The following is an 11,573-nucleotide window of genomic DNA, read 5'->3' as shown; positions in this document are numbered from 1 at the left end:
ATATTTCTAGCCCAAGAATCCCCTTCATTTCTTTCTTTCTTTCTTTCTTTCTTTCTTTCTTTCTTTCTTTCTTTATTCTTATTTATTTTAAAGATTTATTTGTTATGTACACAGTGTTCTGCCTACATTCATGCCTGCAGGAGAGAAAAGGGCACCAGATCTTATTACTGATAGTTGTGAGCCACCATGTGGTTGCTGGGAATAGAACTCAAAACCTCTGGAAGAGCAGCCAGTGCCCTTAGTCTTCCCACCCACACACTGATGCCTCCTCCTTCACACACACACACACACACACTGATGCCTCCTCCTTCACACACACACACTGATGCCTCCTCCTTCACACACACACACACACACACTGATGCCTCCTCCTTCACACACACACACTGATGCCTCCTCCTTCACACACACACACACACACATACTCACACACACACACACACACTGATTCCTCCTCCTTCACACACACACACACACACACACCTTTTGTTGCTTTTATTCTCACCCCATCCCCAGTCCTTGGATTCAGTTCTTTCATGGTTTTAAGAAAGGAATCAAGATAGTGGTCATTTTGAGTTCTCATAGAATGAACGGCCTTATTGGCTTTTATTGGCCAAAGTTCCCTTTCCTGGGAAAGCCAGGAACTGGTGGGGGGATTATTTCATTCATCTTGATTTTTGCTATCATATTTTTTGGTGCAGATGGTCATTTTCAAATATCTACTAGTTAGAAAAGCTTCCCATCCATGGCCCTGACTCCCATCACCTCCTGTCTTTATCCTTCTGCAAAGAATTTGACTGTCTTTCATTCAAACTTGAATGTCTTTCTCACCGGAGAAAAAGTGGGTATAGTGGTCGTATTGCTCCCTCTTGGAGCATCCCCTTTGGCTGAGCCAACCACACATCAACAATCCTGGCGGTTGTTTCCCTCCTCTGGGGTTCAGTTTGGGAGGAGTAGGTCATCAACTTGTTTTGATTCCTCAGGACGCTGGACAGCACACGACGGCAAGAGTCTTGAGACTCTTCCATCAGAGACGTCTTCACACGTGAGTCTGGAGACGCTGGTGGCTGGGTGGAGACAAGGTAGCGTAGGGGAACGGGGGAGTCCCAGAGCTCAAATCTGGGGATCCAAAGGATGTGGGTTTCATACAGCTTGTGAAAGCACGAGGATGGGGTGTGGTGAGGTAACCGGCCCGCGCTCTGTACAGTCTGCAGGGAGGTACTAAGTCCAGGTGTGGCTTGAAGTCATAGTAAGTAGGAGTTCCTGGAAATCCAATTGGAGAGGGGGGTGGCAAGAAGAGGCCTCCTCCGGGGGCTTCCCCAAGGCTAAGACTCACACTGACTCCTCGAACCTTGTAGTAACCGTTGGTTGGATCCTGGGGAACAGTTGAGACTTGGTAAGGAACGTGAGGGTATAGGAAGGCAGGGATCGTGGGTGGAGAGACACACTAACCTACAGCCAGACCTAGAGGGAGGCGTGATGGCATAAAGTAGGAACAGCAGAGGCAGAGAGAGCTAGGCACAAAGATGGCCGAGACAGGGGAAGTGCTGGCTTCCTAGAACAAGCAAGGTCTGACTGAAGTTGGGGAGAGGGAGGGAGGGAGGGAATGTGGGAAGGTGAGATTCAGGTCAAGAGAAAAGCATGATCAAGTATAGACAAGAGGCTTTAGCTGGGTTGGGGATGTAGTTCAGTCGGTAGAGTGCTTGGCTAGCATGCTCAAGGCCCTTGGTTTGATTCCCAGCTCTACATAAACTCAGTGTGGTGGCACATGCTTTAATCACAGCACTTGGGAGGATAATCAGGAGCTCAAGATCATTCTTGGCTACATACTCAGTTTGAGGCTAGCTGAGATACACGAGGGTCTGCCTCAAAGAAAAGTCAGGGAGGCCGGGCGGTGGTGGCGCACGCCTTTAATCCCAGCACTCGGGAGGCAGAGGCAGGCGGATCTCTGTGAGTTCGAGACCAGCCTGGTCTACAAGAGCTAGTTCCAGGACAGGCTCCAAAACCACAGAGAAACCCTGTCTCAAAAAACCAAAAAAAAAAAAAAAAGAAAGAAAAGTCAGGGAGCGGGGCTTTAGAATGGGAGCCGGGCTTTAGAATGGGAGCCAGGGTTGGAACCGATGCATCTAACCTAAGGTAGGATTTCAAAGCAGGACCATCTTTGGGAAATGTGATGTTTGGGTGGAACCTAGTGGGAGTAAGGCTCCTGGCTGGTAGAGAACAGCCAAAAAGACACCTAGAGGCAGGAAACGTGGCTGATGGGGAAAGAAGGCCTGGAGACCAAAGGGAAATAAACAATAAATAAGCTAAGAAGAGGCTGCAGAGAGTGAGTGATGACCTGGCCCAGGAGAAGCTAAAAGTAGATTTTTTTTGTGGCGTTTTTGTTTCTTTTTTCTTTTCTAGACAGGGTTCTGTGTAGCCCTGGCTGTCCTGGAACTCGCTCTGTAGACCAGGCTGCCCTCAACTCAGAGCCTCTGCCTCCTGAGTGCTGGGATTAAAGGCGTGCATCACCACCTTGGAAACATAGGTCTTAAGGTGACAGAAACCAAAGAAGGAGACTGAAGCAGGGAAGCATCCAAGTGTGGTGCCAAGATCTGAAATCCTAGTTTGTAACCCCAGCATCCAGAAGCTGCAGGAGAAAGCCTGCTGGGTGTGCAAAGCCAGCTCAGTGTGGCACCTTGTCTCCAGAAAGCTTTTTTTAAGCATGCAATTGGGGAGAGGTGGAGACTGAGTGACCAATAGTCGGCTCCTCCCCAGTACTCACCGCTGCCTCCAGAGCCTCCTTCTCATCAAGGATCAAGTCACCGTGGTCGGGGTGCACAATGGGACCCTGAGGGAGGGGAAAAATGAGAGGCAGTGTTCAGAAGATCACCCTATCCTGCTGCCAGATCCCAAGGGCCTTCCTTTGGAGGTCAGGCTGAAGGAGAGGCCTGGAGGCTGGACTTAAGACAGTAAAGAAGGCTATGGGGACATAGTGAGCATTTGCATTTGTGAGGATCCTGTGGGTCCAGGGTCATCATGTTTAAGACTGGGACCAAGCTGGGATAATGGCACACACTTTTAATCTCAGCATTCAGGAGGCAGACTGGAGGAGCTCCAATTTGGAGTTGATGTAAAGCCTCGGGGCCTTGAGCATGCTAGCCAAGCAGTCCACCACCTGCCGCAGTCCTAGCCCCAGTTAGGGCCTCTTGTCCGTGCTTGATCATGCTTGTCTCTCGACCTGACCCCACCCTCCCTCTTTGCCTCTTCCTCCTCTCCCCAACTCATCCAGACCTTGCTTGTTCTAAGAAGTCAACCTCGTCTACACTGCAAGTTCTAGGACAGCCAGGGCTACATAGAGAAACCTTGTCTCAAACAATAACAAAAAGTCTAGGCTCATACTTGAGTTTGAGGGTGGGTTAGACTAGGTGATTATCTTGGTCTGGAAGCACAGATCTAGGGAAACTTGCATCTTACCCGTTCCTCACTGCCACCTGCTTCCTCCTCAGGGCCACGTGAACTGGAGCCATCACTGCTTCCTGGGATCCGGACCAAGTTCTTTTGCTTGGAGAAAGAGCCTGAGGCCCAGAAAGGTGAGAGGTGAGCGACAAGTGAAGTCATATTTTGTGATGACCAAGACTTGGGAACAGAACTGACTGGGTAAAATGGGCTAGGAAGGCTGGAAACCAAGGAGAACCATGGTCAGGAAGCGACGGAAAGGAGATGGGAAGACCGACCCTGAGGAGACTGAGTCAGGGCTAGGGAGGGAACTTAGCGGCCCGGAATGGAGCCTGGTCCCAAGGCTGATACTTGCCATGGCGCCAGCAGCAGAGAATCACTCCAGTGATGACCATAAAGAGAGCGGTGGCTGCAGAGACTGCTCCAGCCACAATCCGTACAGTGGGCAGCAGGTCTGTAAGGAGCATATGGGGTCTCCTGAGAAGGCTGGTTTGAAGACAGGGTAACCGGGAATTGGGCTCGGGGCTTGGGTTCCTTGGTTCAAAAGGCTGCCAGGTTTGGGATTTCCCAAGATTTACAGTGTGCTATATTTGGTTGTCTGAGGAGGACATTTGGGCATTCATAGGTTTTTGAGTTGTTTTTTTTTTTTAAGATTTATTTATTTATTGTGTATACAGTATTCTGTCTGCATGTATGCTTCTACACCAGAAGAGGGCACCAGATCTCATTATATATAGTTGTGAGCCACCATGCGGTTGCTGGGAATTGAACTCAGGACCTCTGGAAGAGCAGTGCTCTTAACCTCTAAGCCATCTCTCCGGGCCTGGGGATTCACAGTTTGAGAGTTTAAATTCCCTGGGCGAGCCGCACTTGTAACCCCAGCCCGTAAGTTCAGCGTGGGCTATCAGAGACCCTGTCTCCAAAACCAAAACACCAATAATAAACAAACAGGGCTGGCAAGATGGTCCAGTGGGAAACGGTGCTTACTAACGGGGCCTGAGTTCAATCCTGGGGATCCACAAAATGGAAAGAGAGAACGGAGTCCTACAAAGTTGTCCTCTGGCTTCCACATGTGCACTGTGGCAGGAGTGTGCCCCCATAAACAAACAAACACCCTAACTTTAGGGCTGCTCAGAACTTCAGAGTCTTCTGTTTCAACCTCACAGATTTGTGGCATCCAGGTATGGAATGGCCTTCCCACTTAGAGCTCTGTATTTGAGAGAATTATTGATTTGGGGTCCTGTGATTCAAGAGATTCATACTTTTTTTAAAAAAAACTTACCACTTTTTTTTAAAAAAAAATTATTTTATATGCATTGGTGGGAGCGTGCCAGGTCTCCTGGAACTGGAGTTACAGACAGCTCTGAGCCTCCCTGTGGGTGCTAGGAATTGAACCCAGGTCCTTTGGAAGAACAACCAGTGCTCTTAACAGCTGAGCCACCTCTCCAATCCCCACTAATTTTTTTTTATTTTTATTTTTTTTTTTTTGCTTTTTCGAGACAGGGTTTCTCTGTGGCTTTGGAGCCTGTCCTGGAACTAGCTCTTGTAGACCAGATTGGCTTTAAACTCACAGAGATCCACCTGCCTCTGCCTCCCGAGGGCTGGGATTAAAGGTGTGCGCCACCATCGCCCGGCCCCACTTATTTTTATTACATTTCAAATGCTATTGTATGTATTTATATGTGTGGGGGAGTGCATATCATGGTGTGGGAACAGAGGTCAGAGAACAACTTTTGGGTATTTGTCCTCTCCCACCATGTGGGTTCTGAGCGTTGAACTGGGGTCATCAGGCCTGGTGGCAAGTGCCTTTACCTGGTGAGCCAGCTCACTGCGATAGTGCTAAAATTTGGGGAGTCTTTGCATTTGGGGACCTTATAGTTCGGTGGCTTCAATCTTGGGAATCGCTGTGTTTGTGGGGTTTGGAATCCCCAGGTTTCAGGGTCTTTGGGTCAGTAACTCACCTCTACGACCCAGGTGGACCTGGGTTCGTCCCTCACCCAGCCGGTTCCTGGCACTGCAGTTAAAACCCCTGGTAAAGTCGGATTCCTGGGTCCCGGAAATGTGTAACACAGAAATAAGGCCTGGGCCCTGTCCTCCCTCCTCTTCAGGGGCTGAGAAGGTCTCTACCAGGAATCTGCCTAGTGAACCTGCCTCCAGGAAGCCCTCGTCCCAAGACCAAACCTAGAAAACAAAAGAAAAGGGTATCAACTCGGAGCCTGAGGAAGCAGAGAGGGGCTGTTGGATGTGGGAGATGTCAGTGTCAGACGTGGAGAACAGGGATCACGACTGATGTGTCAGAGGGGTGAGGGTTCCTTTCCTTACCACGGAGTCCGGGGCAGGGGAAGCAAACACCACACACTGGAGTCGAGCAGGGCCCCTCAGGAAGGCAGGCGCAGGAATCAGGGCCTTCACTACCGGGGGAGCTGGAATGGAAACAATAGACCATGAAGCAGAGGTCTCGACCTCTCCAAAACCAGTTCTGAATGAGGCAAGGTCAGACATGGTCACTGTGGTTTCACCCCTGAGAAACCAGGCCATACCAGTCCGTAGAGTGTCTCTCTTTCAACAGGTCCTGCTCTACTCCTCAGCCTATAACTTCCTTTTCAGGGACACGCCCTCTCGGTCCACCCCCTACCCCAAGACCCTCGGGGTCTCTCACCGTTCACCGTCAACCTCGCCAGCGCCGTGCCGCCTCCTAAACCCGAGCGCCGAGGCTCAGCCCTACACACATAGTCACCCGCATCCTCCAACGCCACGGATGGAAGACGCAACGTGGGCCCCGAGCTCAGCACCTGGCACAAGGAAGGGCTATCAGAGACAACACTCAGGGAGGCAGCCCGGACCACTTCCAGCTAACGTCCCAGCCCCCAGATCGAACTTCACCTGAGAACTACCGAGGCGCGTCCAGGTAATCCGTGGAAGTGGGTTCCCTCGCCAGGCGCAGCTGAAGGAGGCGTCTTTCCCCACGTCCACGGACACGGGCTTCGGTTTTGCCGGCAGAATAGGTCCATCTGCAGGAGAGAGAGGAATGGGTTAGAATGAGCCCCTGACACAGGACCAGCTGCTAGGTACAAGTGTGGGTATCCAGGCAACACCCGCCACTTAGAATACGCTACCACAAACCCCACCCTTCTCCCCCTCCCCTGCCCCAGAGGTTCATCTGACCCAGCCAAACCTCGCCCTACTACCTGCTCTAGCCCCGCCTTCCAGACAACCACGCCCACCTCGACCACACCCACGGGCCCGCCCCTGCTCACACAGCACTTCCAGCGCAGTGCTTCGGTTGGCGCTTCCCACCGCGTTGCTGACTTCGCAGGACACTGGCTCAGTCAAGAACGTAGCGTCTGCTACGACCTCCAACCTTGGCCCACGTGCCCCGAGCACCGGGGATCCCCCTTTCGCCCACCTGCGGAGACAGTGGCGATATTAATGTCGCCCTACCCCTCCTCAAGCTCCGGGAACTTTGCTAGAGACAAGGGGCGTTTCTGGTCACCTGTAGCCGGTGACAGGAGGGTGGGCAGTGGCGTGACACAGGAAAGTCGCCTTCTCTCCCTCCTGCACAGTCTGGGGCTCAGCAGACAGAGTCACCACGGGGGGATCTGTGAGGGTAAGGCAGGAGAGCTGGGCTTTCAGTCCCCACCCAATCCCCCTCCTGTTGTGTCAGACCCAGGAGTCCAGGCCCACCCTGGTCTATCCAGGACCAACGGCACTCACACTGCAGGATTAATGTAACCGCTGTGTCCTTCCCTGTGGGCAGGACCTGGCTCCGGGCTCTGCAGATCAAGGTGGCTCCATCCTCGTGACTGGAAGGGGTCAGGAATAAGGTGTTTTCCACTGCCCCAGTGGTCTTGTCCTTCAGCGTGGTCTGGAGGTGATAGATGACACTTTTTTCTTTTTAGGACAGGGTCTCACTCTGAAGCCAAGGCTGGCTTTGAACTCATGACCCTCCTGCTTCAGTCTCCTGAGTGCTGGTCCCCCCATACTAACAATGATTTTATCTATAGCTTACATAGGTAGTGTTTACAATATATTGGATACTTTTAGACATTCACATGTTTATTTAATTCTCTATATTACCCTATAAAGTAATCCTACTATTTTTCCCCCTGTATAGATAAAGAAAACGAGGGACAGAGAGGTTAAACGCCATATACAGGAGGAAGTAATTAGCAACTGACTGAACCAGGAAGCCTCGCTCTTGATCTGAATCATAGTTCAACCCTGAATGCCTGCCATTCCCTCTAGATGAGCCTGAGATCAAGGTGGACCCCAAGTCTCACTGAATGAACAAAGAATGGCAAAGAGATTTAAACCCAACCTGGTGGAAGGTGGCTCCATCCAGCCGGATCCCATCTCGGAACCACAGCAGTTCAGGGGCAGGCTGGGCATCCCCTCGACTCCGACAGGTCAGATTCCCAGGAACTCCAGCAACCAGAGACACAGAGGGGCCGCCTAGTATCTGGGGGGCTTCTGGGGGGACTGCATGGCAGAACTGGGGTCAAAATTGCATCCTGGAAGCAGAGCCTCTGATCCTCTCAGTTCCACCCACCAGTCCCCCAGGGTTCTTAGACTCCACTGCTCAGGAGCAGTCCTAACTGCCCCATTCCCCCCCTCCAGCTCCCAAAGCCCAAATGGACTGGGTCCTCACCCATCCTCACCCATCACACGCAGTTGGGCAGGTCGTGATCGGAGGCCCGCTTGTGAAGCCTGACACTCATATGATGCTTCGTCTTCCAGTTCCACAGGTTTAATGTGGAGGTCATGCTGGCCACTGGCTGCATTCCCTGATATCCAGTACCGGGACCACCCTGAAGACAGAAAGACCATAAAAAATTCTGAACTCCTGGTCTCAAGTCTTTATCTCCAAGAATCCCACTCCAGGGAGCAGATAAGAGCCACACATTTGATGCTAAAACACTATCAAAACATGCATGCTGAGGCCGGGCAGTGGTGGCGCACACCTTTTACCCTAGCACTAGGGAGGCAGAGGCAGCCGGATCTCTGTGAGTTTGAGGCCAGCCTGGTCTACAAGAGCTAGTTCCAGGACAAGTTCCAAAGCCACAGAAAAACCCTGTCTTGAAAACCCAAAAACCAGCCAACCAAACAAACATGTGCTGGGGCCAGGTATGGTGGAGCACACCTTTAAATTCCAGCATGGGCAGGCACACCTCTCTGAGTTCGAGGCTATTCTGTTCTATATAGGAAATCAGGCTGGCCAGGACTACGCAGTGAGACACTGTCAAAGAAAAAAAAAGAAAAGAAAAGAAGAGAGAGAGAGAGAGAGAGAGAGAGAGAGAGAGAGAGAGAGAGAGAGAAAAGTGCTGGGTTCAGAGAGATTCTAAACCTCCTGTCAATTTATAGTCACCACAAATTTGTGAGTTAAAAAGTCAGAAAGGAAGGGTTGGAGAGATGGCTCAGCGGTTAAGAGCACTGACTATTCTTCCAGAGGTCCTGAGTTTAATTCCCAGCCACCACATGGTGGCTCACAACCACCTGTAAAGAGATTTGGTGCCCTCTTCTGGCCTGCAGGCAGGATACTGTACGTATGTATGTATGTATGTATAAATTAATAAATAAATCTTTTAAAAGAGAAGTCAGAAAGGAATACAGGAAAATAATTCCCATCAAAGTTAGGTTAAGCCAGATGTGGGTGGTGCAAGCTTGTAATTTCAGCACTCAAGACTGAGGCAGGAGGATTTTGAGTTTGAGGCAAGCCTGGGCTGCAGAGGGAGACCCCAACTCAAACAACAAAACAAAACAAATAACCAAAAAAATAGATAAAACACTACCTTTTGCCCACCATAGAGGAACGTTAAAGGGCTGGGGCTCTGAGAAGCTCGCAATAGCCTGCCCATTAACTATATGACTGTAATTACTGGCAAACTGTTTATGCTTTTATATGGTGTTTTAGAATAAAAATAAGTCTCCAAACACAAGGAATTACATCCCCGCCCCCCCCCCAAACAATCGTTTTAAAACTTGGGATTCCCAAATATTCACTGGGAGCCCACCAGTCTCGAAAGTTGAAACCATTAGATACAGCCCATGCCTAGACCCCTTGACTCACCTGGAAGGTCTCTTTCGCCCCCTAGAGCCAACCCATCCTTAGTCCACTGCACGAGCCCCCGGTATGCTCCCAGAGCGCAGGGCAGCCGGGCTTCCGCCCCCAGCAGCACCACCATGTCCTCTGGTTGTTGCAGAAAATGGGGCAATGGGCCTAGGAGAAGAGGGACAGAAGAGCTGAGATTAAGTCAAGAATTCCCTTATGCAAGGCCCGGGAGGTCCAGTCCAAAGCCCTCTTTCCTCTGATTAGAAGCTCTAGCCTCCAGAATTCTCTCTCACACCCAGGACTAGGAGTCCTTAGTCTATTTTTCCCAAACAAGGCGGGAACGGACAAATACCCCTCTTTGCGCCCTTCGGGGGTACCTGCAAGTCCTCTGAAGCTGCAGAGAAGGACGAGGAGGGCGGGGCCCAGCATCCCGTGTGTGTTTGTGCGTGCACCCCAAGATCCCGTAGACTTTGGGTTGCACTGATTCCTCTCCAACTTCTTCCTCGACAGCAAGCCTCTCACACGCTGGACTGGAACCCCTCTCTATACCCCACTTCCCCCCGCCCCACTCCAGTCTGGAGGATTCTACGTCTGGCCTGGAGTCCCCGAAATCTGGCTCATCCGCAGCCTCCGATGCTCTGTACCGCTCGCGGGTTGCACACCCTGGGTGTGCGAGAGACCCGCGGGTGGGCGGGATCCTACTCGCCCCGCCCCTTGGTTACCCGCCCTCTTCCCATTGAGAAACTCGGGCGGCATGCCTGCCAAGACTATGGGCGCTCCGGGTCCCGGTTCGCGCAGCAGGGGGGCACCCCTGCGTTATCAGGGGGTCTGAGAGCTGTAACACCTGGGTCCAAGGAGGGGGGTGCTCTGCTCGTGTTGGACACCTGCGCCCTGCTGAGGTTGAAGGGGAGGCGGTCTGAGGAGGAGAAAAGAAGAGAGTGGAAGAAACTTGCTCAGCCCGGACCCAGGAGGGATTGAGCTGAGTGGAAACGGAGCTATAAATGGGAACCCCTGAGACTTCACCAGTTTTCGCGCCCTGGGGAGGCGGGGCCCAGGCTCCCGCGGGCCTGCGGGTCGGGGAGAGGGCACCCAGGTCCTGAAGGACTACTTGGGAGTCATGAGAAAAGAAGGATTCAGCCCCCCACTTCCCCAAATACATCCTTGCTGCCTTGTTATCTCTGCAAGGCCTAACACACCCTAAGTTGTAGGAATCCAGCCCCCGCCCTCCCCTTCCCGCCCCGAGTTCCTTCTTTCCCAGAACTCGGCAGTACCCACCCATCCCCTCTCTCCGCCTAGCTGTCCCAGGCCCCTCCGACTGGTTGCCGGGCGACGGCTAGGAGGCAGCAGTACCCTGGCTCTGGCAGGCAGGGAGGCTGGGAACCGCACAGCTTGTCCTGACAGCTCCCGTGCTGCCCAGCTGGGGCGTTCCCACGCTGCGCAGCTGGCAGGGCAGGTGGGAGGGACCCTGAGCCTACTGTAGGAGCTGGGAGAGGGGGACTGGGACCCCGGGTCTGACATTCCTGGAGCTATCAGAATTAAGCGACATTCAGAGCTCAGTGGGTTGGATTTCCAGGGAAGGCGTGGTTCAGATCTCTGCAGGCTGAGAAGCTGGTGGCCCTTGTAGCCTGTAGTATGGAGCAGTTGGGCCAGGTTCGGAATATCTGGTCTTAAATCTTAGAGCTGCTGGATTTAACAACCAATCTCACTCACCCCCACCGGCCCAGGAGGACCGGAAAACTAACAGCTGTACTGATCGTATAAGAGGGAGTGGGAGGAGGCAGGGGGCTGGAAAAAAAGGTCCTGGGAGGTTCCGCGCCGAGCTCTGGAGCATCTGAACTCCCGGCTTCAGATCCTCTGTTTTGAAATAGGACAGGCTTGAGACCAGGACTCCTGAGTCTTGGGGAGGAAGTCAGGTGATGAGGTGTTTTTCCAGACACTTGACAAAGCTTCCCTTCCTGGCACCCTGGGGCCACCAGCATGGAAAAATGGAGAGCCTGGAGTCCCCAGGGCATTCGGAGAAGGAAAACAGCCAAGTTTGAATGTAGGTTTGCACTAATTAAAGGTTCCAGCAACTGACAGCCCTACA

The 11,573-nt window shown here is 52.2% G+C and overlaps 1 protein-coding gene across 1 annotated transcript; it reads right to left on the bottom strand.

The window, feature by feature from the left end:
* Window positions 1–573: 573 nt before the first annotated feature.
* Window positions 574–10,136, bottom strand: Kirrel2 (kirre like nephrin family adhesion molecule 2). The gene is made up of 15 exons (XM_075958192.1): window positions 9,865–10,136; window positions 9,506–9,655; window positions 8,097–8,246; window positions 7,757–7,917; window positions 7,153–7,303; window positions 6,932–7,037; window positions 6,696–6,844; window positions 6,322–6,449; window positions 6,098–6,230; window positions 5,761–5,861; window positions 5,400–5,619; window positions 3,794–3,892; window positions 3,457–3,557; window positions 2,765–2,830; window positions 574–1,375 (listed from the first exon to the last, which is right to left on the bottom strand). Exons 1-15 carry the CDS (start codon window positions 9,914–9,916, stop codon window positions 1,040–1,042), a joined length of 2,103 nt encoding a protein of 700 aa, XP_075814307.1. The 5' UTR covers window positions 9,917–10,136; the 3' UTR covers window positions 574–1,039.
* Window positions 10,137–11,573: the final 1,437 nt, after the last annotated feature.

Source organism: Microtus pennsylvanicus, chromosome 1 (genome assembly GCF_037038515.1).
Source record: "Microtus pennsylvanicus isolate mMicPen1 chromosome 1, mMicPen1.hap1, whole genome shotgun sequence".
Classification (NCBI taxonomy): Eukaryota; Metazoa; Chordata; class Mammalia; order Rodentia; family Cricetidae; genus Microtus; species Microtus pennsylvanicus.
This window is presented reverse-complemented; position numbering and strand designations above follow the sequence as displayed.

Excerpts from the sequence above, each read along its gene's own strand:
- Kirrel2 (XM_075958192.1), bottom strand. The coding sequence starts at position 9,916 with ATGCTGGGCCCCGCCCTCCTCGTCCTTCTCTGCAGCTTCAGAGGACTT. Across the intron at positions 6,231-6,321 it reads CGCGCCTCGGTAGTTCTCAG|GTGCTGAGCTCGGGGCCCAC; the intron begins GTGAAGTTCGAT and ends TCCTTGTGCCAG. Across the intron at positions 3,893-5,399 it reads GGTCCACCTGGGTCGTAGAG|ACCTGCTGCCCACTGTACGG; the intron begins GTGAGTTACTGA and ends TGCTCCTTACAG.